This window comes from Exophiala mesophila (genome assembly GCF_000836275.1).
Source record: "Exophiala mesophila strain CBS 40295 unplaced genomic scaffold supercont1.1, whole genome shotgun sequence".
Lineage (NCBI taxonomy): Eukaryota > Fungi > Ascomycota > Eurotiomycetes > Chaetothyriales > Herpotrichiellaceae > Exophiala > Exophiala mesophila.
The window spans coordinates 832,900-859,610 of record NW_015622504.1 but is presented as its reverse complement, the minus strand read 5'-3'; the positions used below and the strand labels follow the sequence as shown (position 1 = coordinate 859,610).

At 50.3% G+C, this 26,711-nt stretch overlaps 9 protein-coding genes across 9 annotated transcripts; 4 read left to right on the top strand and 5 right to left on the bottom strand.

Annotated features, from left to right (window-relative positions):
- Positions 1-1,121: 1,121 nt before the first annotated feature.
- On the top strand, positions 1,122-3,574 carry PV10_00286 (uncharacterized protein). The gene is made up of 5 exons (XM_016364339.1): positions 1,122-1,859; positions 1,935-2,074; positions 2,149-2,564; positions 2,649-2,738; positions 2,881-3,574. The coding sequence occupies exons 1-5, from the start codon at positions 1,252-1,254 to the stop codon at positions 3,430-3,432; spliced, it is 1,806 nt and encodes a 601-aa protein (XP_016227988.1). The 5' UTR covers positions 1,122-1,251; the 3' UTR covers positions 3,433-3,574.
- Positions 3,508-8,325, bottom strand: PV10_00285 (uncharacterized protein). Its single transcript, XM_016364338.1, has 2 exons — positions 7,964-8,325; positions 3,508-7,918 (listed from the first exon to the last, which is right to left on the bottom strand). The coding sequence occupies exons 1-2, from the start codon at positions 8,239-8,241 to the stop codon at positions 3,691-3,693; spliced, it is 4,506 nt and encodes a 1,501-aa protein (XP_016227987.1). The 5' UTR covers positions 8,242-8,325; the 3' UTR covers positions 3,508-3,690.
- Positions 8,326-8,541: 216 nt separating this feature from the next.
- On the bottom strand, positions 8,542-10,516 carry PV10_00284 (guanine deaminase). The gene is made up of 2 exons (XM_016364337.1): positions 10,051-10,516; positions 8,542-9,862 (listed from the first exon to the last, which is right to left on the bottom strand). Exons 1-2 carry the CDS (start codon positions 10,274-10,276, stop codon positions 8,673-8,675), a joined length of 1,416 nt encoding a protein of 471 aa, XP_016227986.1. The 5' UTR covers positions 10,277-10,516; the 3' UTR covers positions 8,542-8,672.
- Positions 10,517-14,903: 4,387 nt separating this feature from the next.
- On the top strand, positions 14,904-16,296 carry PV10_00283 (uncharacterized protein). Its single transcript, XM_016364336.1, has 2 exons — positions 14,904-15,280; positions 15,347-16,296. The coding sequence occupies exons 1-2, from the start codon at positions 15,119-15,121 to the stop codon at positions 16,178-16,180; spliced, it is 996 nt and encodes a 331-aa protein (XP_016227985.1). The 5' UTR covers positions 14,904-15,118; the 3' UTR covers positions 16,181-16,296.
- A 49-nt stretch (positions 16,297-16,345) lies between these two features.
- On the bottom strand, positions 16,346-17,461 carry PV10_00282 (uncharacterized protein; the record flags this gene model as incomplete). The annotated part of the gene is made up of 1 exon (XM_016364335.1): positions 16,346-17,461. One exon carries the CDS (start codon positions 17,459-17,461, stop codon positions 16,346-16,348), a length of 1,116 nt encoding a protein of 371 aa, XP_016227984.1.
- Positions 17,462-18,147: 686 nt separating this feature from the next.
- Positions 18,148-20,666, top strand: PV10_00281 (uncharacterized protein). Its single transcript, XM_016364334.1, has one exon. The coding sequence runs from the start codon at positions 18,269-18,271 to the stop codon at positions 20,480-20,482; it is 2,214 nt and encodes a 737-aa protein (XP_016227983.1). The 5' UTR covers positions 18,148-18,268; the 3' UTR covers positions 20,483-20,666.
- PV10_00280 (uncharacterized protein) lies at positions 20,575-21,817 on the bottom strand. The gene is made up of 2 exons (XM_016364333.1): positions 21,675-21,817; positions 20,575-21,569 (listed from the first exon to the last, which is right to left on the bottom strand). Exons 1-2 carry the CDS (start codon positions 21,705-21,707, stop codon positions 21,165-21,167), a joined length of 438 nt encoding a protein of 145 aa, XP_016227982.1. The 5' UTR covers positions 21,708-21,817; the 3' UTR covers positions 20,575-21,164.
- A 240-nt stretch (positions 21,818-22,057) lies between these two features.
- Positions 22,058-24,860, top strand: PV10_00279 (uncharacterized protein; the record flags this gene model as incomplete). Its single annotated transcript, XM_016364332.1, has 1 exon — positions 22,058-24,860. One exon carries the CDS (start codon positions 22,058-22,060, stop codon positions 24,749-24,751), a length of 2,694 nt encoding a protein of 897 aa, XP_016227981.1. The 3' UTR covers positions 24,752-24,860.
- On the bottom strand, positions 24,766-26,108 carry PV10_00278 (uncharacterized protein). The gene is made up of 2 exons (XM_016364331.1): positions 25,302-26,108; positions 24,766-25,250 (listed from the first exon to the last, which is right to left on the bottom strand). The coding sequence occupies exons 1-2, from the start codon at positions 25,904-25,906 to the stop codon at positions 25,088-25,090; spliced, it is 768 nt and encodes a 255-aa protein (XP_016227980.1). The 5' UTR covers positions 25,907-26,108; the 3' UTR covers positions 24,766-25,087.
- Between the last annotated feature and the right edge of the window lie 603 nt (positions 26,109-26,711).

Here is a 26,711-nt window from a genome sequence, read left to right as displayed (position 1 = left end):
TTCTGCAGCATACAGTATCTCCTATTTCATGCCATTAATCTTGAACGCACAAATGGGATTTACTGGAGCAGTGAGCCTACTCTTGAGTACTCCGCCGAATGTTTGGGCCTTTTTCGTTGCCACAGGTTTGACTGTGTTGTCGGACCGGTACAAACGTCGAGCACCTTTTATCATTTTCTTCGCTAGTAACGTCATCCTCGGCGTTTCTTTGACACGATGGGGACCAAACACAGCTACACAGTATATTGGTCTGTTCTTCACGTTAAGTGGAATTAATGGAGGACTGTCCACTACCATCAGTTTTGCTCAAAATAATGCGCCCACCCGGGTCAAGCGCAGCGTCTGCTCTGGGATTCAATTATCATGTGGAGCCTGCGGCGGCATCATTGGCTCTATGATCTTTCGTTCTCAAGACGCCCCAACATACACTCCAGGTGTCGCCACGACGATGGGCATGATGTGTGTTCAAATTTTCCTGGTCACTGGACTGACTCTATGGATGGCGAGACAAAATAAGTTGCAAAGGGAGAATGGAAAGATTCTCGAAGGTCAACCAGACTATCAGTATACTTTGTAGGTAGGAGAGGTTACTATACGAGCTTCGTTTGTCTTCAAGCGAGGCCAGGCAGCCAAGGGCCTTTGATAGTTGTGAAAATGAATGTGATGAACTCTATCAACAACCAGAAAAATACAGGTGGTTCTTCAATCACTCTTTTCGCCTCAACCTTGTCGCCCAATACCCCAGCTCCATCGTCCAAGCAAACTCAAAAGCAGCGGGATATATCTACGGAGAAGTGCGAAGCACAAGTGGACCCGTATATGGTCGATCACTCGAAAGATTCCAGTGTAAGTACAGAATGGATCCACCGAATCTTCATGCTTATCTCTCTACCAACGAATCAAAACAACCCCAGGCCTCCGCCATCGATAAGATCTAGTCTTATCAACATACTCTAAAAGCCATGTTACACCGTCGCCTACTTTCCAGACATGCTACTGGTACAAGCTGCAGCATCAAGCGGCCTAACATGGTTCCTTGAAGGTGCTGACTCAACACATTTGCCAGTTGAAGTCGACTGGTCAACCATGGATCTTCTTCCCTATTCTAGCCAAGGCCTCTTCGGCAATTGGACTGGTGACCGACAGTACATGTTCCTATTTGAGGAGCTTCATCCTCGTCATCGGTGTCTGTCGAGAATCTAAGTGGGCAGAGGTGAGAGGTTCGTACAGGTTATATTACTATCCAGGTAAATGATGCAAAGAATCGTTGGTCAACAATTACTGGTCAAGATGCCCTTCAGCTTCTTGATACTCTCAATTGGGATTGCTTATCTGGTGACACTCACAAATGCGCAGAATGCTACCGTCGATCTCGCCTCCGCACAGATCCTGACTGATCCTTTCCCTCATTATTACCCAAATGAGGATGCTCCAGCAACCGACATCTTTCCCATGCCAGCATGCCAGGGCGTGACACTGGAAGAGGCCACCATCGATCAGCTGCAGGAGTACATGGGCTCTGGCTCACTCACTGCCGTGGACTTGGTCAACTGCTATTTCGCCCGCTACACCCAAGTCAACAACTACGTCAATGGCATCTTGCAGTGGAATCCGGATGCTCTGGCGATTGCCCAGATCCTCGACGCTGAGAGAGCCGCAGGTCGGGTCCGGGGTCCTTTACACGGGATCCCATTCCTCGTCAAAGACAATATTGCAACCAAGGACAAGATGGACACGACGGCGGGATCATGGATGCTGGTCGGCTCCATTGTGCCTCGTGATGCCTTTGTCGTCACTAAGCTGAGAAATGCCGGTGCTTTGCTCTTGGGCCATGCTACGCTTTCAGAATGGGCCGACATGTGCGGATCTCTCTCTCCCCATACTGAATCCCCCAGGTGCAAGTTGAACATTTCCTAATCATCGAACAAATATAGGAGGTCCAACAACTACTCCGAGGGATACAGCCCACGAGGCGATCAAGCTAGAAGCCCCTACAATGCAACGGTGAACCCGGGCGGCAGCAGTTCAGGGTCCGCCGTCGCCGTCGCCGCAAATCAAGCCATGTTCTCACTAGGTGAGTCGACTCACTGACCTGTCAATCTGTCAATCACACGGTTCGAGGAGTCTCATGATTTCAATGTCACACAGGAACCGAGACCGACGGCTCTGTCATCAATCCCGCCGAACGCGCGTCCGTATGTGGGATCAAACCATCCGTAGGCCTGACTTCCCGCGCCGGTGTGATCCCCGAGTCCATTCATCAAGACACCGTCGGCACATTTGGACGGACTGTACGCGATGCCGTGTACGCTCTCGACGCCATCTACGGCGTCGATGAGAGGGATAATTACACTCTAGCCCAGATTGGTCATACTCCTGAAGGTGGATACGCCCAGTTTTTGACCAATAAATCGGCCCTGAATGGCGCTGTTTTTGGTCTCCCGTGGGATAGCTTCTGGGCTTTGAATGAACCTGGACAGAACGATGATCTCTTGGAACTCATTGCATTGATCGAAAGTGCTGGTGCGACCGTTATCAACGGGACCGAGTTGCCGGGTTATGAGGTTGGTGGATTTTTCGACTCTTTGATCCAGATATCGCGTTCAGAAGCAAATTATGTCTACTAACCAGCTCCTTACCGGTATTAGGACATTGTAAGCCCCGATGGCTGGGATTGGGATTATGGTGGAACACGGGGCTATCCCAATGAAAGTGAATACACGGTGGTCAAGGTCGACGTAAGTCCAACCAAGAGCACAAGCTCACATATCCTTTCACCCCCCGTTCCCCCCCTCAGCCTTGTCAAATACTCTCAAACATCATAATGCTAGGTAGTAGGTAGTTCCCAAAAAAGGCTGACGCATTCTATCTTTCACCCAGTTTTACAACAACATCGAAGCATATCTATCAGAGCTAACCAATACTCCGATCCGCACACTGGAGGATATTGTTGAATACAACATCGCGAATCTAGGCAGCGAAGGAGGCCTACCAGGGATTCACCCTGCGTTTGGTTCCGGTCAGGATGGATTCCTCGCGTCTCTGGAGAGTGGTGGAGTCATGGACGAGACTTATTTCCAGGCCTTGGAATACACGCAACGGACGACACGTGAGGGGATTGACGGGGCTTTGGGAGGCCGCGGCGGTGCTGTCAAAGTCGATGCTTTGCTCGTTCCACCGGATGTCGGCCAGACATACCAGATCGCTGCCCAGGCCCAGTATCCCATGGTGACTATTCCGGCTGGCATGGGTGGTGTCAGTGGTATGCCCTTTGGTCTGGCCTTTATGGGCTCCATGTGGAGTGAACCCGAATTGATTCACTGGGCTAGTGCTGTCGAGGATCTGCAGTTGACTTCCTCGACCCCTTGGAAGAGACAAAGGCCGACCTGGGGAGATTATCTGGCAAAGAACTTGCCTGTTCTCTGGGCTTGACCGCTGGAACGTGACACTCATATCTCATTACACAGGTCTTTTAAATATACACATAATGGTTTGGATGTGGCTCTGGGTTCTCGCTATATTCAAGGAATCTAGTAATCAATAGAGGAACGTCGATCCAAAACTAGTTACTCACTGAGCCATAAGTTTTTCTCAATCCCTTTAAGCCCAAGTATGTACAATCCATTTTCATTTATCTACAAAATGCCGAATCGTATGCTGTTTCATCCTGGAAATGCCATGACAACTCATTTATATGCTCGCTCTTCTTGGTGCCATTGCTCTAAGTATCTTTTTCCCCTCCTCATCATTACCACCCGTTTTCCATGTTTCAATAATACCGCTCAGTTCTCCCTCGCTCTTGAGCTTAGCAATAAATTCTTTGGCGTAGGCGAATCCAACCTCATAAATTTCGTCAAACTTGGCAAAATCCAATGTGCCATATGCGTCAATAGGAGGTCGCATGTATAGACATCCTGGTGTGGTTTTGGCCCTTTCTAGCGCGTCCACGGAACTAACGTAGGCAAGCCGAGCTTGTATGTCAGACAGAGTAGGCGGGTTAGGTACTGATGAAAATGGATTCCAACGATTGAGAAGCGCCCAGAAGCCAGAGAGAGAATCGCCGTACTGTTGTGGGGTATCGTCGTCGAGACTTCCAACATCAACCGCAAAGACAACATCAGTGCCGAGACTCTTCATGTGTGCAACTGTCAAATTATCAATGTAACCTCCATCGAGAAGCATCGAGCCTTCATCACAGAGCGGTGGTAACAGGCCAGCGAGAGACATGCTCGCCCTCACGTACCGCCAAGCATATCCTGAAGTATGGATTTCTGCACGAGACTTGCTGATGTTGGTAGTGTTGCAATAAAAGGATAACCAGAAATCCTCTATCTGACTGTCGCCAAATGTCTTGAAAATGCCACGGTTGAATTCATGACCAGTAGTATATGACGCCGTAGGATAGGTGAGATCCAATGCAAATCGCCACATGCTCCCCATACGACCCGCAAATTTCTTTGCACGTCCGTACATGGGCACAACATCTGCATCACGAGCATACAGAGCACCAATGAAAGCTCCAATGGACGTGCCGCCAATGATGTCAATTGGAATGCCGGCTTCTTCGAGTGCTCGGATGACGCCAACATGAGCAATGCCACGAGCTCCCCCGCCCCCGAGAACAAGACCGACAGATTTGCCACATAATCGGCGAGCCAGTCGGTGCAAGTCGCCCTTGAAAGGGGAATCTGCAGAGTATAGTGGCCCTTGCCGGATTCTGCGCGACGTATACTTCTGTATCTCGGCTTGAATCACCTGAACCCGGTGTTTGATCGCTGTCCCCAATCTTCGAGGTTGAGCATGCGGAGTGGCTTCAGAGCTGAGGCGGAATGACATGTGGATATGATGATGATCTCCATTGATCCACATCCTATTGCGAAGCCATTTCCGTGTCAAGCCTGGTTGCGGAAATCGATCCAGGTGAAGGAGTACGAGATCTTTTCTGGCGGTTGCTTTTTGGCCAAGAAGGAATCGCTCGTACTCACCAATATTGGGAGAGCTCTCGGCAAGACCAACCAGGAGGATGCAATCAGCCTGTGCGATGCATGTCTGTGTCCATGGTGCATTGACATTTGTATCCGCGATGTACAGGAGCATACCGTATTTCTCTTCCAAGTCTGTAAGATACTGGGACAGCTTTAGCCTACCCATGCGACTGAACGCATGCCGACCAAGATGGTTCAAGATTATCGCTTGGTTTAATAGCGAGACACCACTTTCGACTCCAATTTGAGTCAAGGCCGCCATGAGTCGATTACCGAACTCGACAACGGGAACCCCAGCAGTCACAGGCAAGATTGCGACTGTGCGCAAGTTCAAAGTCGAGGTGTTGGATTCCGCAAGTGCGGCCTTCTTCTTGTCTTGTCCGTTCTCGGTGAAGGGGGCATCGAGAAGAGCGCGCATCCGCTGTGCAATGAGCTTCGAGATCTGAATGGTAATGCTGGGATGCTCTTGAGCCAGACTGTTGAAAAGACTCCTCGGGAACTTGGCCAACTCTGTCTCTCGAATCGCATGTAGTGTGGCGGGTCTTGTGGCTTCGGTCATGACCTCCAATTCGCCGATACTTTCGCCCTGGCCGTATTCTCCCAAGACCTTCATATGGCCTTCTTCGGTTTCCCGAACAGCGCGAAGGCGACCATTCAGGACGATATATATAGCATCGCTGTCATCTGCCTCATGGTAGATGACTTGACCTGCATCGACTTGCAACCATTCGAGGGCAAAATCAATGTGTAAGATCAAACGCGGCAGAAGATTAGTAAGTCGTTTCGCCATGGTGAGAAGCACAATTGGATATTTTTCTGCGACTCGTTCCAGAGAAGACCGAGGCAGAAAGCCAACATACACGTCGGTCTTGGCCGTTACATCTGTGAAAGATCTGTACGAAGACAAAGTTCCAACGTAGCCGGCAATCCCGCCAGGTTTAACTAGGAAAAGAGACTTTGAGACCAATCTCTTCCCTTCCTTGACATGGCCTGGAACTGAGGAGGCGCGGGACGAACTTGTCTTGGTTCGTCGAAGTCGTGGCATCGGCTCTCGGGACCCCTGCCGTGGATGTGAGTTGGGGTGTCTATGTTGGTTTTTGTCTTCCTTCTCCTCAACTGGGATGCTGACATCTAGAAAGCCATCGATGACATAGTACAACCCCGGATTTCTCTCGCCTTGTTCGACGAGAACGGAGCCTTTGGGAAAGAAGACAATTTCGATGTCGGTCATAAGTTCTTCGTTCAGTGTTCGTCCAGGGCCCATGCTGGTAATGGATGTGGCGATTGAGTCAGAATCTCCGTCTACAGAGTCTTCGAACGGATCAATGAAGCCAAATGCGTTGTTGAAGATGGCAGTCTGTCTCTTCGAGTCAAAAGAGACAAGGCGGGGCGACTGCTCAACAGACACAGGACCACGCTTGAGAGGTTGGTTGCCATCATCGCTCAGACCCAGTGCTTTGGCCATGCAAGCCAGTACAGATTCACGGAAGAGACTGTCTTCGTTGATAGAATCTTGGCGGTGCAACTCCTGGCGGTGTGGCATCTTGCTCTCGAAGGAAGGAAGAAAAGGCGGCTGCTCTCCAACCCCTAGTGGACTGACGTTATCTCGACCAGGGCTGTCAGAAGGGCTCATGCTGTTCCAACTTGATACATTCCTGAGATGGAGGCTCGTAGGGCGTACGATCGGTCGAGAGGGTGAACGCAAATCACTGGAAGCCGGGGCGTCGTGTCTTCCTGATTGAGGTGTATCCTGCGAAGGTAGACCGCGGGTATTTCTCATAGCTGCAGCCCTTGCAGCCGAAGCAGCGTCTCTGCGAAGACCACTGGAAGATCTTCGTCTGATGGCGCTCGGATTGTGCAAAGCGATACCCTTGGTGCCTTCCTCTGGTCCAATGCGGTCCCTTTCTTTCGCAAACTTGTCTCGCAGACGATCCAAGGCGTTGCCACGCAGAAGACCCGGCAAGTCATAGCTGGTGTACTTGTTCATCGCTTTCTCAATCTGGAGGACTTCAGAAGTAAGTCCCAGATACTGGTGGGCTGTGGATAACGTCACACGATGCAATCTTGTCAGAATCACTTGTACAATATGCGCTGTGGCTTTAGGGTAGACTCGAGTCAAGCGACGGAAAGCACTTGCAGGGATGATGGCGATAGTCGTATCTACTACAGCCCTCGCGACGATATCAGGATGCACCGACTGGCTTGGTTTTGAGTCAGAAGGTGGAGATTGCCGTTGCCGTTCTTCAAACCCACTGTCTAGGGCCAAAGGGGGAACTCTGGGCAATCTTGGGTTGCTTGTCCCTGCTTGTGATGAGAACGGAACGGACGGTGTCGACGGCTGACTTGTGGGGCTAGCGAAGGCCGACTCTGGGGTGTGACGCTCGGCCATATTAGGAACGGCTCCATTGGGTTCGCCATGGCGTAGCTTGACGTCTTCGGTGAAGAGTGACAGGATTGAGAACAGTGAAGACAAGGAAGCACCGTTCTTGACTTCTGTCAGTAGTTGGTAGCCTTGGTTGCCTTCGTGGTAGCCATCTTCGTCATTGAAAAGGTCGACCTGTGCGACGCCACGTTCGGTGGGTTCTCGTAAAGACTTGACAAAGATTTGAACAAGGCCGTCAACAACGAGGCAGAAGCCCTTTTCTTCCTCTAACAGTAGTGTTTCACCGGCAATAAGCTTTTTTGTTTGCATAGTCCTAGTCAACTCGTGGAAGACGGGGCGCTCAAGATAACCAAACACCTTGATGGCGCTAAGGAATTCGTCAAGGTAATTTGAAAGGCCTGGTTTTGAGTCTCCCTCTTGCGTGTCCGGAAACAAGTCTATCTGCGGCTCTTTTCGTGGTGGTTCCTGTGGCAAGCGGGTGTAGACATTGAGGAATCGGTAACGAATGAACCAACTGATGGTGGAGATAACAGCAAGGACAAGTATGAGCCTCGGACAGGTCAGCAACGTCATTGACTTGATTTGCAGTACTCACAATGTAGTGAAATTCATGGTAAATGTCAGACTCATGGAAAAGAGGGTAAACAACCATGTTGGTAGGGTGATGGTAGTAAAGGTAATGAGCCAGAGAAGAGCGATAGGGAGGAACGACAAGATAGATATGAGAGCGTAGCCGAAGCCAGAGGCCTTTCCTACCTGGGTTGTTGAGGGCATGGTCTTGATCACCGAGGAAGAGAGGGGATGAGTGAGAGTCGAGGAGGGGAGCGAGGAGAAGGCACTCGCTCCAGTCGCCGAGGACTCGATGGAAGCCATGTCACTTGTGGTAAGTGAAGGTCGAGAGACGGTTGCATTTTTAGCGGAAACTGCTGGCAGGCATTTCACGCAGTGACAAGTGAGTATCAAGTGACTAGAGATGGTGCAAAAGCTATGGCAGTGTGTGCAACCATTGTTGATGTGAGATGAGTGCACGTGAAAGTGGAAAGTGGAAAGCGTTAATCCAAGGGGAAGTGGAGGCAAGTGCAACCCATACATAACCATGCGAAACGCGCAGTTTCCCCAATAATAACAAGACTTCGAGTACGGAGTACGGAGCCCGGATGGACAATTCTCCGACCTGATATAACCACGTGATCAGGCTGCGCATTTCTGATCCATCCGTGCCGTCTCAGACTGATTGTTATCTCTCAATAAAACAATACAATTTCGTATATGTCGTGATCCCAGACTTCAGTCGCTTGCTTGAATCAAACCCTCTGGTGGACCAATCTGCCACCAACCCACACCCGGCTCACACTGCGATCGTCGCCGTTCCAAACCCACTTGGCCACTCTATCCTCCCAATTTTCCCACCCAAAGACATCCACTCCATTGTCCTGACCCTCGCCATGCGCGTCGACATCTCCTAGAACAATCTCCTGTACATCCCACAACATACCCTCCTCAAATTTGCCGAGCCGCCCTTCCATGCTGACAACCTTTGCCCCTCCGACAGTGGCCAGCCACAGTCCTTCCGCCACCCCTAGGTTGTACCGACTGTCACCGCCCTTGAGATAGCCAACGTGCCGACTGACAATACAAGCATTTCGTACCGCATCGAGTATACTTGGGCTGTATCCACCACTGACATCTGTTCCCAGTCCAACCTCGATTCCCAAATCCAGCATTTCCCTCACCTGACAGAAACCACTCCCAAGTGCACTGTTACTTGCAGGGCAATGACTGATCTTGCTCTTCCTCTCTCGAATAGTTTCCAATTCTTCTTTGCTCATGTGCACGGCATGAGCCAAAATTGTCTTTCCGGTCAATAGACCCGCATGGTCGTAGACATCCGTATAACTCTTCCTGTCAGGAAACAGTTCCTTGACAAGCTTGACCTCGTTGACATTTTCCGAGATATGTGTTTGAACACGGAGATCCTCATCATTAGCCAAGGTTCCCAGCTGCTTCAGCGTTTCCTCCAAACAACTAGGTGCAAACCTCGGCGTGATGATATGGGCAAGTAAATCTCCACTGGGATCAAGTTTTCGACAATAGTCGATGCTGGCCTTGGAGTTAGCGATCGATGCCTCGGTACTTTCGTCCCTGTAGTAATCTGGACACATTTCTGGCCGGTCCATACAGACCCGACCGATATACGCCCGCTGACCTTTGTCAAAAGCAATGTCTGCGAGTAAGTTGGTGGCCTCCACGTGAATGGTGGCAAAATACGATGCCGTTGTCGTCCCCTGGGCCAACGTCTGGGCAATGACGCGTTTGTAGACAGCACGGGCACGGGCGAGCGGGTCTGGGGGCGTTGTGGCATCGGCATACATGGGAGAATTCGTGTTGCCAAAAGATGATTCGAGAGGGAAAGTGTATGTGGTGAGCCAGTCGAGCAAAGTGGATTTGCCGAAGATGCCGGCGTTGGGATATTGAGGTGCATGAATGTGTGTATCTGTAGATTGTCATGGAACTGATCAGCTTGAAGATATCCCTGAATTGGTTGAGGCGCTATTCGATTTCAAAGAACATGTCCACGTTTGAGCACCCTTTGGACACTCCCTTCCGCGGCTGTCGCTCTTAAAATCCCACCAGTCGACTTCGAATCGGCAACCAAGCTTAAGCAGGTGTGTGGCGACTTACCTATGAAACCAGGAAAGAAATATCCATTGTCGGGGGCGGTGACCACGGGCACCTCGACCCCAAACTTGCTCAGTGCATCGCTAGGTCCATTGACTGTCCAGTCCGTCTTCTCAATGATGCCCCTCCCATCATTACTTGAAACAAGGACAGCACCAGTCTGGATCAAGAGGTCATCCGGTGTCGGTGCGGATATGAAGCGACCAAAATAGATGGTTCGCGTCGCCATGAGTGGCGATCCCGTCTTGACCAAGCGATCTTGTCGCGCTCAAGATTCTCGACTGTTGTTATCGGACCCACGGTGATGATGATCGTGATGGACTATTTCGATGCTGAAACCCGTTGTGCTTCTTCGTGGACGCAATCGATTGCAAACGTGCTGGGCTTTAAGGAAACGAGCTGGGTTGCACCAACGTCCATACCATATAAAAGTCAAAAGGAAATCAAAACCTCCAGCTTCAAGATCAACCACCAATCGACCGTCCTCTTTTGTTGCTGATGAAGCTCTTATCTAGATGCCAACACCAAATGAAAGAAGCAATTTGGATCGACGGACCAATCAAAATCCACGGCACAGGCCATCGGCGCCCGCCGATGGATCCTCTGCCCCGGCTTTGTACAAAAAGAATCAACCTCGTCATAATTTGATGTTCGAAAAGCAACAAGGCTTGCGATGTAACATGGCCATACCCGCATTATAGAGACATTCAGGTTGGGTGTGCTCCCACAGTGACTAAAGTGGGCAATAATCATACATTGGGGCAGATGGACATCTAAGTATGGTCTCGCCAATTTCGCCCCGCTACAAATCCAAGGACAACGCCATCAAACAAACATTCATGAGCCTGGTCATTAATCTTCGTCGTCGCTGTCCATAATGAATCCCCCCACCCTGCGAACTCGACGAGTGGCGGGTTGAACATCCCCGTCGCTGTCTTGGTCTTCTGAATCGCCATAGTTGACGGTTTTTCCAATGGCCGTGTCGCGAGATTCTCGTGGCTGTGCTAGCTCGCGAAGACCAGGTCTTGACTTGGGTTCGTCTATTTCCAGTTCAGAACTTTGGGATGACATTGGCGTATCGTCTTGATCCAAGTCTTCATCGGAGAACGATGTCCTTTGAGGCTGCGACGAAGCCGTCTGGTCCTGCTCGTCGAGATCGGGCATGAGTAAGTCGTCATCGTCGTCATCCTCATCATCGACCGAGTCTGACTCCTGGGTCGCTGGCAAAGCAACTTTCTGCTTCTTCTTTTTCCCTTTCTGTGTACCCTTCTCCGCTGACTGGCCCAGTCCTAGTGCCATCTGTTCGCGGATGCTGGCCTCTTGTTGGAGTCGGACCTGCTCCTCCTTCTCAAAGAAGCGACGATCTCGCTCATCATCGGATTCATCATCGCTGTCTCGGATATATGCTTCACTCTTGATCTTACGTCTTCGTTCGAGAGCCGCAGCCTCACGAGCGGCCCTTCTCTGTGCAGCCAATTCATCGTCCACTTCTTCATCTCCATCTGCCCTCTTCCTCTTGCGACGAGACGCTTTGAGCTCGTCTAGGGCGTTCTTGGGTTTCTTTGTCCTCGGGTTGTCAGGAAACAAGACCTCTTCTTCTCCTTCGGAATCGTCAAGAAATCCATCACGCTGGGCCTCTTCATCCTCATTTGTCGCTCTCTTGTCCTTCTTGACCACGCGTCGTAACATATCCTCAGCCTCTTCGGTTTCGTCTGACCCTTGCCAGGGCGTTTCCTCATACTTCTCAATGGCCTTTTTGACTTCAGCCAAATTTTCAGATGACACATCGCCAGGTATGACCCAGCTGACTCCTACTGCATCATCGTCACCGATCATCTGAAACCGAGCCAGCCGCATGAGAAGTTTGAGTCGAGGGTTTTTGAACATAGCCGTCTTGATCTCATCAGAAGTTGGCCGCACGGTGATATATGTCGGTTCAACCATGTCGGGCTCTCTCACATCAGACTCGCTGTCCGCGGTGGCCTCGGCAGCAGCCTTCCTTGCCTCCGCTTCTGCCTCCCAGCCGTGCCGTTCATCGAAGGCGTGACCAAGGACATCCTTCACCCATCGAACCAAATCGGACTTTCCGTCCTTGATGAGAACAGTTACCACGATTCCGATCTGCTCTTGCAAGTCTCTGCCTGAGGCGGGTCGTACCTCTAGTTCGGCAGGATTTCGGCTGGCAGAAATAGTTTGCTTTTCATGCCCATATTCTAGGTAGTACAATGTGCTGTGGATCTTGCTGAACAGCATTTCCACAATCAACTCTGGTCTCTCATCGAGCTTCTTGATCATTTTCTTGAAGATCTGTCTGGAGATTTCCGACCACTCTTTGAACATGCTGTGCTTCGTGTCCAGACCTCCTGGGCCATTGATCATCTTGTAAAGAAGGGCAACAATGTCCACACGGTAGAGCAATACCGCTAGATCTTGTTTGAACGCAAGCCGATAGAAGAAACGATGTGCTCGTTTCAACTGCTCGACAGAGAGATCATTGTAGAAGTTGAGAAGAGAGATGTAAGTGTCAACCGATTGCTGCGTGGCGAACTTTGCAGAAAAGCGAGTAAAATCGAACTTGCGTTCTTTGGCAACCTGGAGGACGTCGACCATATCTTCGTTCTCCGACTCCTCATCCGCATTGAGCTCGTCATTCTGCTTCTTAGACTGCTTCTGAGCCTCCTTTCGTTTCTGCTTTGCTTTCCGTCGAGAGCGGATCTGAAGGTCGACATTTTCCTTTGAATAGCGCTCCAACATGCGCAGAAACACATGCGAGAGTTCCGTACAAGCATCGAGGTATCCGAAACCTTGATCTTTGTAACCCTTCAGGATGCCGATGATCCTGTCATGGGTGGATTCCTCGTAGAATATTCGATTCTGGATATTGTCTGCGATTTCCTGATCCTCTTCGAGACTACTTTGGGCCATCTCTTGGACCGTGAGGAGGATCTGTGTGAAGCATCTCATGTTGGCATTCAAATCTTGCCACTCTTTGTTGTCGAGTGATACCTGCATGAACCGATTGAGCATGATGAACGTTTCTTGATTGAGAACTGCTGCCACAAGAGAGTAACTCTCCTCCTCAAAATCAGTTCTTAGTTTGTCTTGCTTGACCTCTTTTTTGTACGACTCTCGGCGCGTACGTTCAGCTTCCAGAAACCAGGCAACGGTGTAGAAGAACTGCCGGTAATTGCTGTCTACTAAGCGATCGGCCTCTCTTTCAATGGCTTTCCGAAGATGAGTGAAGAAGGGATTGAAGCCTGAGTCAAGGAACTCCTCGACAAAGTTTCTCAATTTCTCGGTCGCCGAGGTGGTCAGACGAGTGGAATGATCGAAGTCGTGAATGGTGTGCTCCAAATCGCGGCGTTTCTGCTGAGGTTTGTTCCATTTTTTCGATTTGTCCATGTTGAAGAACGCCTTTTGGTCGTCCTTGAGGTTATCTTGACCCGAGATGGCTGACAACTTGTGGCCATCGCGTTTGACCCACAGCATTGTACCAAATCGACCGTGTCGACTCCACTGGCTCTTCTTTGCCGTTCGACTAGCCATATCCTCCACGGCCAAAGCAGCACTCAGATCAGTGATGCCTTGTTTCGTCGACTCGCTTTCCGTCATCCAGAGCTTCTTGGGGTCAACTCCCTTTATGAGATTGAATATGATGTCAAGCACAATGACATCCTGCAAATTGAAATCATCGCCCATGTTTGAACACATGGTTAGCAACAAGGCCAGGACATCTTGATCGCGGAAAGCCTCAATGGTGGCAGAACGAGAAACCTCAGCATCGAAACCTTGACTTGGCAGATTGGGGATTTGTTGAATGATGGCGACATTTCGAAAGAAGTAGAGCATCAACTTGAGGATACCTTCGTCACGATTAGTCCTGTCAGCTCGAGCTACAGCGATCGAAGGCAAGCCAATCCGAACAACCTGACGTAGAATACTGCTAGTGTCGCACGTCAAGATGGCGGCCTTGTAGAGGACTTGGGATTGTTGAATATAAGGTGTGTGTTTGTGGTGGTTCATGGTCATTTCTCCGGTGGTTTCAAGAGGCCATGTCAAGGGAACAAGAATCTCGAGGCAAGCCAACGCGACTCTGGCTTTCAGTTTGTTGTCTTTTCCATCTTCTGGCCAGGATGCGAGGATCGGAACAAGGTCTCCCCCCACCAATTTGGCCTCTGCGAGGCATCGAGCCACATCAAGGCGGTTATTCTTCTCATCATATAACTTGAGCCATCTCTTCAAATCGCGCAGACAGGCCAGTGCATCGTCACCAAGAACATAGCGTCCATCTTCATCGGTGCTGCTTCCTCCTAGCTGTGATCCATGTCAGAGTCGACAAATCCAGATTTCGAGGCAGGTAAGGAATACATACTGCATTTACCAAGCTGTAGACATATGCCCGCACTTCAGGGTGAACAGTTTGAGCTTTTTCGAAAGGATTATCCTCTTCCATATCGACGGCTAGAGGAGTGAAGTTGTCTCAGGCTCCCATTGTCGGCGGTTGATTGTAAAGCAAAATGGTCGTCGAGGTGGTGGCCTTGTGGTGACAATCGCAGCCAACATTGGGAAAATCATTTCCCCACACAACGCGTCGTGGCACGGCGCGTGGACGTAGACGCGATAAGTGGAATCGCGTCACATGCATGCGTATGGATGGCTAAATACTTTGCAGTATTCTTGGCCCACTGTTCAAGGTCCAGATGCTTCACCCTATCATCTAAGTGGAGCGGATCATCCAAAAGGCCGACGCGCGCCGACTTCAGGCCGATTGATTCTCTGACTCGCAACCGACCGGAGTTTTGCTGGTGGGGATCCGAGGCTCAAGACAAACACCCGAGACTTGAGAGACGATGACCTACGGTTATTGCCGGCCGATGCATGATGCTGCAATCAGCTCCAGTACCTCTAATAAAAAAGACTGAGCAGCACCATTCCGGTCCCTGGTATCTTGATCACGTTCAACTTCCGGTGGAGGTGCCTTGTAAGAATTCCAGTGTCTGCAGTGTCTGCAGCGTGTACAACTGCACTATAGGTCCGCTTCTTCCATTCGCTCCCTTCCTCTACCATCCTGATGGCTTCACTTTCGAGGCTTCCATCGCGAATGATGGCGTCGTCCAAACCAAATGTCGTCGCTTCCCAGCGGCTTGCCTCGATTAATCGCCATTTTTCTACATCTCCAACACGGGCTGCCGCTGAGGTGAAGAAAATCGGGGTTATTGGTGCTGGACAGATGGTGAGTGCACTGTTGACGAACAAAACGTCAATCCAAAATTACAATCAAATACTCACCATTTCTTAGGGTTTGGGCATTGCTCTTGTCGCCGCTCAAAAAGCTCAAGTACCCGTCACCCTCGTCGACAACTCCCAACAGTCCCTCGACAAAGGTCTCGCCTTCGCAGATAAACTCCTGGCCAAAGATGTGTCCAAACAGAGGATCACTGAAGAGGTGGCTAAAGCGACAAGAGCTAGATTAACAGCAACCACGGAAATCTCAGATCTTAAAGATGTCGACATGGTCATTGAAGCCGTACCTGAAATCCTGTCCCTGAAAGAGAAGATATTTGCGCAGTTGGCCGAGGTCTGTCCCAAGCATGCCATTCTTGCAACCAATACCTCGAGTATAAGCATCACCAAGATCGCCCGAGCCACTTCCAAGGACCCCACCGATACGTCGGCATCCTCCCGAGTTGTTTCGACGCATTTCATGAACCCCGTACCTGTCCAGAAAGGCGTGGAGATTATTTCCGGCCTCCAAACGTCGCCAGAAACTCTGGCAACCGCGGTTGCGTTCTGTGAGAAGATGGGCAAGATCCCATCGGTATCACAAGACATCCCTGGTTTCCTCGCCAACCGAATCCTGATGCCCTACATCAATGAGGCCATCATCTGTTTGGAGCAGGGAATCGGAAAGCGGGAGGATATCGACAGCATCATGAAGAATGGAACCAACGTTCCTATGGGTCCCCTGACATTGGCTGATTTCATCGGCCTTGACACATGTCTTGCAATCATGGAGACCCTACATGCCGGTCTTGGAGATAGCAAGTACCGACCATCGGTGCTTTTGAGACAGTACGTCGATGCTGGTTGGCTGGGCAAGAAGAGCGGCAAGGGCTTCTACGACTATAAATAGAGAGATTTGTCTTGAACGGCGGGATTTTCAGATGTCAACCAAAATAAAGCCATGTACAATGTGATCAAAACAACCATCGGCCACAGGACCTTGAATAAACTTTTATGCATTCATGACTTGTATCTTCATATGAAGCACGAGGAACCACATGACCTGATATCATGACTAGGTGAATTTTCGTCGAACAGCCTCTGGTCCTGCGCTAAACCTATTCTCCGCCCCAGTGAGCTTCGCATTAAACTCATCCAATCGTGCCAGTGGTAAATCCAGGAACAGATGTTTATTCTTCCACCTGACCTCGCTTTCAATCCAAGCCTTGTCCCCCTGCCCTGAACTGCTGGGTGGTGGAGGCGGCTCGGTGATTTTGGTGATAAGGTATGCTGTGCTCGCTTCTGCAATGCCATAAATCAAAACACCCAATAGTGGAATCTTGACCATGACGGCAAATGCGGCGGAAAACCCAAAGAGGACACCGCTGCGGTCCAAGAACCAGAGCTTTTTCTGAGCCTTTGTAAAGCGGATGCGGTGGAAGTAGGGCTCCAGAAGTCTGGACATGAGACTTCGGCTAGAAAAGTAAGTCTGCAGGAATGAGACCATGTAATGCTTAGGGATGATGAGACCTGAGGCGAAGATGATGCCTGCAGGGACAGGGCCCACCGATTTATTGAAGGTGTAGAAACTGGCCAAAGGGAGCACAAGGGGTCCTATCAGAGGGAGAAAGGTCAGGAGATATACTGCCAGAGAGATGCCAGCGCGGCGCGCGTATTTTGTCATAAATAACATGACGCCGTCAAGAAGGGAGCGTTGTTCCTTCTTCTCTCGTTCGCCGTGAGTGCTATACATCCTTAGTGAGGGATAATACATAGCCCGCAAGGTGGTAGGATCGTCGGACTGGTGTTTCTGGATATATGTCGAGTCGACCCATCGGAGACTGTCCATGAAGAGGTTGTCCAATGTAGGTGTGACGGAGGACATAACCATCATGAGGAAGAACGGCACTTGGAGGACCGACTTGGATATAAAGTCCAAACCAGAGATGAGCTTGTCATCCCAGGTTTCATGGTCCAGATTGATGAAGACGGAGATGATCAAGAGAAGGAATTTGACCAAGTAAATTGGGATGTTGAGAATGATACGGATGGCTAGACCAGCACATACAGCCACAGCTGCTTGTCGATAATGACTTGTAGTGAAGAGATTTGGGTTTTGAAGGGCACGGTGTGCTCCGACGAGTGTGAGCTGTGCTCCACGCAATATGGCGTTGGGATCGAAATTCGACATGACTGAGGAGTGCTTTGCTGATGAATGAATTTCCAAGAGACGCTAGACTGGAATGGAGGGCCTCTCGACCAGTTGTAAAGCGAGGCACTCTTGGATTCCCAAGGTCGACAGTACGGAGTAGTTAGTATCCAGTCAGAATGGAATTCCAAGGGAGGGTGTTCAGCCTCGCAAAGCAGCAAGGAAATAGTGTCAAGTGCGGCATTACGTCATCAACTACCAGCACGGTGCAGGTGCCAGGGGTGTCAGGCAGAATGTTTGTTGATACTACATGAAGACCTATTTACCATACCTAGATCTACTAATGTTTACACTATGGACTTGAGAGGAGTAAAGGATCATATTGCATGAGATGGATTTCTATATTCAGATTGAGCGCCATGCTACCCTCTGTCTTGAGTCTGGCTTGCTTGCTAGGACGGAGATTCCCAACACGGAGAATTAAAGTCTACTCTGTAGAGGAAAGAATGTTGATGGGGAGTGTTCACGTGTTGCCAAGCATTGTTGATGCGTTGGTTGACCAACAAGCGCCTTCCCCATTGCGCCACCAACAAGCAACATGGGCAACAGTTCTTGTGCGCTGGAGGCAGGTGCGACTTGACAGTGGAGTCCATCTACGGCAGGTGCGAACCAACCTTAACCCGCAACCGCGATCGTGATCATCTCAACCTTACTCCGTAGGCTCATCAACAACATCTCCACCTCCATATTTACCCTACACCTACACATCTGCAAACATGAACTGCTGATCGATCTCATTGACAAGTTTCCTTCCATTCCGCTGTCTAACTACCGTCCGAAAAATGCATCATGGCCTATCCGCCGTCTTCATATGGCGACCGTCCTCCGCTGCAAGGCTACCGAAGATCCTTTACCACGCCCGCTCGCCCTCTATCGTTCCATGAAAAAGCAGGCCTCCAGAATGCAGATGCAGGCACCGACATCCTGTATTCCCATCCCTCCGCCCGTATCATCCTCTTCTCTCCTCCCACCGACTCTCTCCCCACTACAACCAAGGATACTCTACCTGATGCCGATTACCCAGTTGATGCGGTTGAAGTCCTCCCATGGCGCTCCCGAACCGAGACACTTTTGTCCAACTGCGCAATCGTAATCGAAAAAGTCCGCGGATCCACCTGGTTCCTCAAATCTGCAGATCAAAAGGTCATTCAAACCATCATGCGCAACTCGCAATGTTGGTGCGTTGATGGCGAGTCCAAATTTGTCCTGCGCACTGGCAAGCTCAGGTACTATCGGATAGAGTTGCCTTTGGAGACAGATCAAGACAGAGATAGGGTTCGGGATCTGAAGTTGGCATTGCCCAAAGTCCTGCGCTTCGAGATCACGCCCTGTCCGTTCAAAAGGGCTTTCCATGTCGATTTGCCCGAAGATGCCATTACTCCACGGCGAAAAGGAACGTGGAAAAGGAGGGCTCCTCCAGAGCCCACCACGCCCAACACGGACCCTCTGCCGCTTCGGCGATCCAAAACTACTAGAGCATGGAGTCTTCAAGGGCAAGCCTCTACCCCAATGCAGCCCTATGGTAGGCGGGGATCAGACTATGGCTTTCGACCCAGTCGAGATTCTTCTCCCAATCCCAGGCTCGATTTTGATGCATATCGTCCGACAACTCCGTCAAGCCTTGCATCCAGTGAAGAACCCGGCGATGGTTGGCGTGATGAAGCTCAAGACGACTCGATGGTGCACCACGAACAATTCCAATCGTCACATGCAATGGACGTTCAAACACCGGGTTCAGAGTGCGAGGTGTCAGCGCATCTGTCGGAGCAGGAGAGCCCTCAATCAGACAATGAGCCAGAAGTTCCCGCTACGATAAGCCAGGATGATCAGTTGGCACCAACGTCTGCAACACCGGAGGATGTGCTCCGAGAAGCAGACAAAGCATCAATGACCGTCGAGGCTCCACCCCCAGAAATAGTGGCCCCAGAGGAAGACCAAATACTGGTCCCCGAACAAACCTCTGCATCTCAAATTAACCCTTTGGAATCGAAGATCGACACAACCGTTGAGAGCGACGCATCAATGCCATCAGGAACAGCCACAGAAACCGCCGAAGAGGATGAAGAGGAACAGGACATCCTGGCCTCAGACGTAGATGTGGCGCAAGACGGTGAACCCAGCTCCTCTGTAGCTGCCGTTGAAGACCACGATGCTATAAGCCAAGAGGATTCGGCTCTAGATCCTGAGGTCGAGCCTTCGTCAGAGAAACCCATTGACAACACTATAACCCCAGCTGCTGAAGAAGACAGCCTCACAAGGGTTTCAAGCACCGATTCATTTTTCACTTCAAATTCCCTTACAGAGGAATCTCTTTCATCCCACGTGGATGCAATTGACTTTCAGAAGACCCCCAATGCTGAACAACTCGACCCCTTTGCCATGAAGGTTCGACAACACAAAAGGGACGTGTCAGAGCTGACTGTGACAGCGTCAACGATTGATTCATTTTTAGACACCAGCTCTGTCCGGCCATCTACAGGGGATTCAATCGATGTCCCGACAACACCAGCATTGGCACAGTCGACAACATCTGATTTATCGTGGCCTGATGTGGAGACACCATCATCCCCCTTACGAGATGAAGGTCTTCGGAGACGGTTGAAGACGCAAAGATCATTGTCTCCGCTGCCACCATCCCCCACCTTGTTTGCCCCAGGGTCACCGACACATGGTTCTCATTTTACTGCTGCTTTCCTACAAAAGGCTTGCAATTTGGCGCTGGTGAAGCCTATGGAAGCAGTAGTGTTGCTTGTCCATATCTTGGCTCGGATCGCTGGAGGCGCCACAGTCAACGACCTATTGAATGGGGAGTTGTTTAAACGTCCTGAACAGCACCGGCGAAGTTCTAGCTTTCCTGACCAGGCCAGCTCGCCGCGAGATGACACAGATGACGAGGACGATTTTGGAGTTCCATTTCGAGGCCGACTTCGAAAAGATGTGTCTCAAGCCGAAACATCAGCTGTCAAGGACGATGACTCTGATTCCATGTTTGACTTGGACTAGTTGTCCAGAGTGTGAAACCAAACATTGGATGGATGGATTGTATTTGTGGAATTTAGCATGGCGTTATTGGAAGCGGAAGATACCAAATTTCTGTTTTATTATCGGCACAGAGAATTGTTGAGCCATCATTGACCTAGCTTACATCCCCTCGTGGAGGAGGTACCGCGAAGACAGACAACGTTCGGCAATATCATGTGCTTGTATTTCTGTTCTCCTATCTTTGTTCTCGTTCCTATGGCAGCGACTCAAGAGGATCGCCTCGGGCTTTCTGACTAATCCCTTAGCTATCTGCTTCGTTTCCAAGCAGCCTTGTTCAACCTCAAAACAGGGTGTTGGAGAGTGTTTCGCGCATGGCAAGTGTTGAGATGGTTCAACTTTAGGTCGGAAGCCATATGTCTCCATGGCAGATCGTATCCCAAAGATCTTGCCTCCCGTGCCTGACCAACACAACCTTGCAGCGAACAGAGGCGAGATCATTCTGGCACTTGTTCCATCAGGTCGGGTTGTAACAGCCTAAGCTCGTGTTCCAAACTGATGCTCCGGAGCCGCTCGACCAAGATTGTAGCGAGCTGTCCACACGACATCACATCGCAGAGAAATCCCGTTTGCACAACGAAACTTCAAAACCTTGGGACGCCATAGTCCTACTCATGATTGACCGACCCCTCACCTTTACCGACCTTCACGACGCAGCCTTGACAGGAGCAGTACTGGATTTCCCCTTCTTCTTAGCCTTTGCCTTTTCCTTTGCCTTTTTCTTATCCCTCTTCCTTAATGCCTCCATCCCTTTCTTACATGACTCGGCATACTTGACGTAGAAGGAATCGACATCCTCGGCTTCGACGACGGTGGCTAAGCGGACTTTGGGACGTATGGATCCAGCGGACTGTGACTTGGACTTGTTATTGCCGGATTTGGCGACACGGTGCGATTTCGACAGGCCGTCAGTGGCACGGATGAGAACTTGTGGGGGGGATGATGATGAGGTTGAATCCTCGGTCGACACGAGTGGCTTCTGTGTTAGGTATATTGATCCATGGCCGGATGAATGGGTCGATGTGAAGAGAGTGGTCAGCCGAGTGAGGAACTGTAAGTTGACGCAAGAATGATAGATTAGTATATCGATCTCATTGAGAGGGAATGGGAGTCGTTGCTGAACAACGGTGGTGATGAGGGCGGGGTTTGCACATACCTCATCATTGCTCAGTCGCTCTTGTCGCGACATCCTCTGCTGATTGTTATGAGTGTGATGGGGCGTTCTGATGCCCGGCGCCAGTACCTAAGGTTTGGACGACGAGATCATGGGTGGTGGGCTATCCAAATAATAGTCTCTACCCAGAGGAAATGGACGTTGGTGGGATGGGATTATTTGAAATGACGAGCAATCCAAGGCTTTATTCATATTAGGACTAGTGCGATGTTAAACCCGTAGTAATTCCGTCCTCATCAAATTATTTTATTTTGTCCAACAGATACTTGTACTTTGTCTGATCCAACACCCTAACCAAAGAAGACATTGCAAGCGATGTTTTTCAAGTGATCAGGAATATATTCTAAATAACTAGTCTACGGACAATGTCACGGCACAACAACAGGCCGAAGCAGACATCTGGCATCAAATTACCGTTTGCGCTGCAACAAGAACTTGGCATCGAAAGATCTCAACAGCGGGGAAATCGACGGCCCAACAATGGAGCGGTTAGAGGAAGGAAAGAACAGCGAAAACTTGAGCGACAGACAAAGCGGACAAATGTCAGAGGCTCTAACCCAAAAAAGCGAAATGTGAGAGATGACCATGTCGACTTGGAGTCGGACCAAGAAGAGGACGAAAATGAAGAGGATGTCTTTGACGAGGAAGACTCTGAAGTTGATGCACAGCGTCCACCTGTGAGACCCGCGAAGAAGGTAAAGATTGAGCCAGAACCGGCAAAAGTGCCCAAATCGATCCTCAAAAAGCCCAGATTACCATCGCCGTCAGGCTCGAGTGCTTCATCTGGGTCTTCCTCACGCTCTCGATCTTCGTCACCGGGCTTGGTGCTTGACGCATCGTCAAAGGCCTTCCGTGAACGAGCCGCTCAGGACGATGCTGAGATTGCAGCACTCGAGAAGCGTCTTGGTGGCAAGAAAAAGTCCAAGTCGTCGGATCTAGATCTAGATCTCGATTTAGACGACGGGTTGGACTATCTGCTGGCAGGGTTGGAGGGCGATGAAGACCGCGGTTCGAAGAGAAAATCAGAAGAGGACGAGTGGCTGGAGAGGAAGAGGAGGAAAGCCGAGGGATTTCGTGACGACCAGGATGATTCGGATGATGATTCTGAGGATATTGGAGATATTGATATCGACGATGACGAGGATGAAGACGATGAAAGCTTGCTTGGAGAAGATTTCTCGGATGAGGACGACAGCGATGACCAGGAGGATGGGTTCGAAGGTTTTGAGTCCGAGGACGAGCCAGAACTGAAGTCTCAACCGGCCAAAAAGGTGCGAGAAAACCCTTATGTGGCGCCTGTGGCCAACCCGACTCCTTCGACGGCAAAGTACGTTCCACCGTCACTACGAAAGGCGCAGGCTACCGAAGGAGAATCGATCGAACGTCTCAAGCGACAGCTTAATGGACAGCTGAACAAATTATCAGAAGCAAACCTGATCTCGATACTCGGGGAGGTCGAGAAGATCTATCAAACCAACCCGAGACAGGACGTTACGACTATTCTCATCGAGCTGCTCATCTCACTCTTCTGTAACAAGATGACGTTACAAAACACATTCGTGATTCTCCACGCCGCATTCGCGGCCGCTGTCTACAAGGTAATTGGCGTCGACTTTGGCGCTGGTCTTTTATCTCACCTGGTCGACCGATTCGACACATATCACTCAGCACCGGACGGTGCCAGTGATGGTTCTGGAAAGGAATCACTCAACTTGACGTCTTTCCTCTCAAATCTCTTCACCTTCCACGTGGTGTCGAGTACCATCATCTTGGACCACATCCGCTTACTCTTGTCCAACCTGACCGAGTCCAGCACGGAGCTTCTTCTACGACTGATTCGAGATTGTGGACCGCAACTGCGACAGGATGACCCTACATCGTTGAAATCCATCATTCAATTGATGCAGCAGGAGATCAGCCGAATGGAAGCGGAAGGGATCAAGATGAGTGTGCGAACCAAATTCATGGTCGAGACGATTACAGACCTCAAGAACAACAAGATGAAGAATGCCGCGAGTAACGCCGGTCTCTCCAGCGAACATATCACGCGCATGCGAAAGGCACTCGGTTCGTTGAACAATCGATCGTCGCTGCGCGGTACAGAGCCATTGCGGATCGGGCGTGACGATATCAAGAACAGTGATCGCAAAGGGAAATGGTGGTTGGTCGGAGCGAGCTGGAAGGGTAATGACTCAACCACGATGCATTTGGGCGAGACCAGTGGTGACCATGTGGCACTGTCTGAATCCTCGAATATTCTCTTATCCGACGGGGAAGGCGACATGGAAACCAACAACGTCGACCTTGCCGCCCTGGCGCGCGAATATGGGATGAACACATCGGTCCGACGGTCAATTTTCATCACACTGCTATCGTCAGTGGATGCCGTGGACTGCCAGACGCGGCTCCTGAAACTCAGACTCAAGCGGAGCCAGGAGACGGAGATTCCCCCGGTTGTGCTACGGTGTGCGGGAGGTGAGAAGGAATATAACCATTACTACACGCTAGTGGCCAAGCGACTTTGCATGGAGAAACGAATGAGGAAGGGATTCATGTTTGCACTATGGGGATGGTTTCGACGGTTAGGGGAGAAGACTGGGTCTGAATTTGACGATGAGGGAGGAGAGGATGAAGAAGAAGAAGAAGAAGATGGTGCGGACGGTGGTTCAAAGGTTTCGACGGGCGAGATCAGTGCCATGGCTCGTCTCTATGCGTGTCTCATCCTTGATGGGGCAGAGACGCTGGGGATCCTCAAAGTGTTGGATTTGGCGTACATGCAGAAACGGACGAGCATGTTTGTCGAGTTGTTGCTGATTCTGATCTTGAAGGATGCGAAAGATGATCATGCTGTGAGGAGTGTGTGTGAGAGAGCCGCGGATGAGGCTCCACAGGTGGTCAAGAGGTTGCAGTTCTTTGTGCGCAAGACTGTTCGAGGCTCGGATTTGGTAGCTGGCAAGAAAGATGCTGAGCTGGTTAAATCGAGGTCGAGGGTTATGCTTGACACGTTCAAGATGTTGCAAAGAGAGGGAGCGAATGGAGTTCAGGGGTTGGAGGAATGATGGGTTTTCATCTTGGACGTTATAATGGATGGTTCATGAATTCAACGAGCTAATTCGTAAGATACCCCTTTTGGCGAATTGGTGTCACGAAATCATGAGTTGCTTCCCGGAGCAGCAGTCATGTACTCTATATGTACAATGTTCTCGTCAAATACTATCGTGCCAATCGATTCAGACTTCGGTGTTTCCAGTTCCCCTGACTTCATGGATGTCTGTAGGCGCTGCGATTGGGATGCGAAAGATATACCAAATCTATAGGTCTATATGGCAACAGGAAGATGTAGCAAGCCGACCCAACACAAAAAGTGGTATTGATTCTGAACGTGTGTCTGGTGTTTAAATAGCGATGCCACAATCCATGACAACATTTTGACCGGTTATTGACTTGCTTAATGCTAGAGTCTTGATCTGATCGGCAACATCGTCAGGCTCTGCGGTTCGTTTCAGAGCAGCTTTCTCGGTGGTTGCCTTGACTTTTGATTCCGGGAATTTATTACCCCTATTCCAGAAGTGTTAGTAGAGTGTCAGAGTTGGACCGAGACTGACTTACCATTCTGTCATCATCAATCCAGGGCTGACACTGTTGCATCTGACTTTCGGGCCACTGATCATGGCGAGGCCCTTGGTCAAGTGGATTTCGGCGGCTTTTGTCACGGCATAAGGTAAAGAGCTGCCACTAGGTCTGACACCAGCCAAACTGGCCACGGTAATAAAGGCACCGCCGCCTTCTGATTTCTCGAGGTGTGGCATTGCGGCATAGTAGAGCCAGAGATGGCTTTTAACATTGACGTTGAAGCATCTGTCCCAATCATCCTCGTTGACTTGCTGGTCAATGTCGAAGAAATTGGTGAGTCGAGTCCAGCCAGAGTTGCTGACTACGACGTCCAGGCGGCCGAATTTCTCGACAGTTTCAGCGACAAGACGTTGGATTTCGGAGCGTTGCTGGACATCTGCTTTGATGGCGTGGAAGCGTGGTTGGGAGGAGGAAATTTCGTATAAAGGAGGAATAGCGGAGGCTTCTTTGATCACTTCTTCGGCCTTTTCTAGTCGGGAATGGTAATTGACTACGACGCGGAAGTTGGCAGCAAGGGCTTTGACAGTGGCGGCACCGAGACCTGCGCTTGATGCTGTGACCAGGGCGACTTTGGCAGACATGGTGGTTATGTGGACGGAGGTGTGGACGGATATAGGGACCGGGGTCAGGAACGAGGGATTTCAAGATGGATGGTTCAAATGGTGGGAGATAGTGAGATGCTGATCGACGTCGACTTTAGACCGTGGAATCTGAGACCCAAGAGAGTATATGTCCGTCTCTGTCTCTATTTTTGTCTGCGTGTTTCGAGAAAATGTCAAGTCGGCATCAAGAGTGGGAGGAGGTCGGCGGCACGGTGGTGATAAACATCAGATTTCTCCGCACCCCGCGCCTGCCCATCGGAGTCGGCATACGTGATGCGGAAGGGGTTCCGCCGCACGCGTTCAGTTCCGTGGTTTGACATTCAAGGAAGGTAGCTCAAGGAGAATAAGGGAAACTCACAGAGATATCATGATGATGGTGATGAGCTCGCGGAAAGAGTTTTCACGTCGGATATTGACTCGGACAATGGCTATGGCATGTGTGTTAGGTACCTAAACAGACCTACATAGCGTCGAGAATCACGCGCCACCAAGCCCTATAACAACAGCTGAAGGCCTGCGTGTGGATTCCAATTCCAGAATCCTTGGCTGCTCCTTCCCCAAGATCTGATCAGATCTGATGAAATGCAATCGCTTATCGTCAGGTACGCCTTGTCCCTTTGCACCTTCCACGACAGAACCTTTTCTATTCACTTCCACTCAAGAGAACATCATCCGTCTTCGACCTCAAGATGTAAGATTATGGTAAGCCATATAATGATGCCATCGAAGAGCTCAGATGCACAACACGAGGTATTTCCCTTCCCCAAACACTCAAACGTCTTGC

Coding starts and splice junctions, on each gene's coding strand:
- PV10_00286 (XM_016364339.1), top strand. CDS start 1,252: ATGATGCAAAGAATCGTTGGTCAACAATTACTGGTCAAGATGCCCTTC. Junction 1,860..1,934: donor CTTTCAGAATGGGCCGACAT/GTGCGGATCTCT, acceptor GAACAAATATAG/GAGGTCCAACAACTACTCCG. Junction 2,565..2,648: donor CCGAGTTGCCGGGTTATGAG/GTTGGTGGATTT, acceptor TACCGGTATTAG/GACATTGTAAGCCCCGATGG.
- PV10_00285 (XM_016364338.1), bottom strand. CDS start 8,241: ATGGCTTCCATCGAGTCCTCGGCGACTGGAGCGAGTGCCTTCTCCTCG. Junction 7,919..7,963: donor ACCATGAATTTCACTACATT/GTGAGTACTGCA, acceptor GACCTGTCCGAG/GCTCATACTTGTCCTTGCTG.
- PV10_00284 (XM_016364337.1), bottom strand. CDS start 10,276: ATGGCGACGCGAACCATCTATTTTGGTCGCTTCATATCCGCACCGACA. Junction 9,863..10,050: donor TTTCTTTCCTGGTTTCATAG/GTAAGTCGCCAC, acceptor GACAATCTACAG/ATACACACATTCATGCACCT.
- PV10_00283 (XM_016364336.1), top strand. CDS start 15,119: ATGGCTTCACTTTCGAGGCTTCCATCGCGAATGATGGCGTCGTCCAAA. Junction 15,281..15,346: donor TTATTGGTGCTGGACAGATG/GTGAGTGCACTG, acceptor ACCATTTCTTAG/GGTTTGGGCATTGCTCTTGT.
- PV10_00281 (XM_016364334.1), top strand. CDS start 18,269: ATGGCCTATCCGCCGTCTTCATATGGCGACCGTCCTCCGCTGCAAGGC.
- PV10_00280 (XM_016364333.1), bottom strand. CDS start 21,707: ATGTCGCGACAAGAGCGACTGAGCAATGATGAG. Junction 21,570..21,674: donor AGCGACTGAGCAATGATGAG/GTATGTGCAAAC, acceptor GTCAACTTACAG/TTCCTCACTCGGCTGACCAC.
- PV10_00278 (XM_016364331.1), bottom strand. CDS start 25,906: ATGTCTGCCAAAGTCGCCCTGGTCACAGCATCAAGCGCAGGTCTCGGT. Junction 25,251..25,301: donor GGATTGATGATGACAGAATG/GTAAGTCAGTCT, acceptor CTTCTGGAATAG/GGGTAATAAATTCCCGGAAT.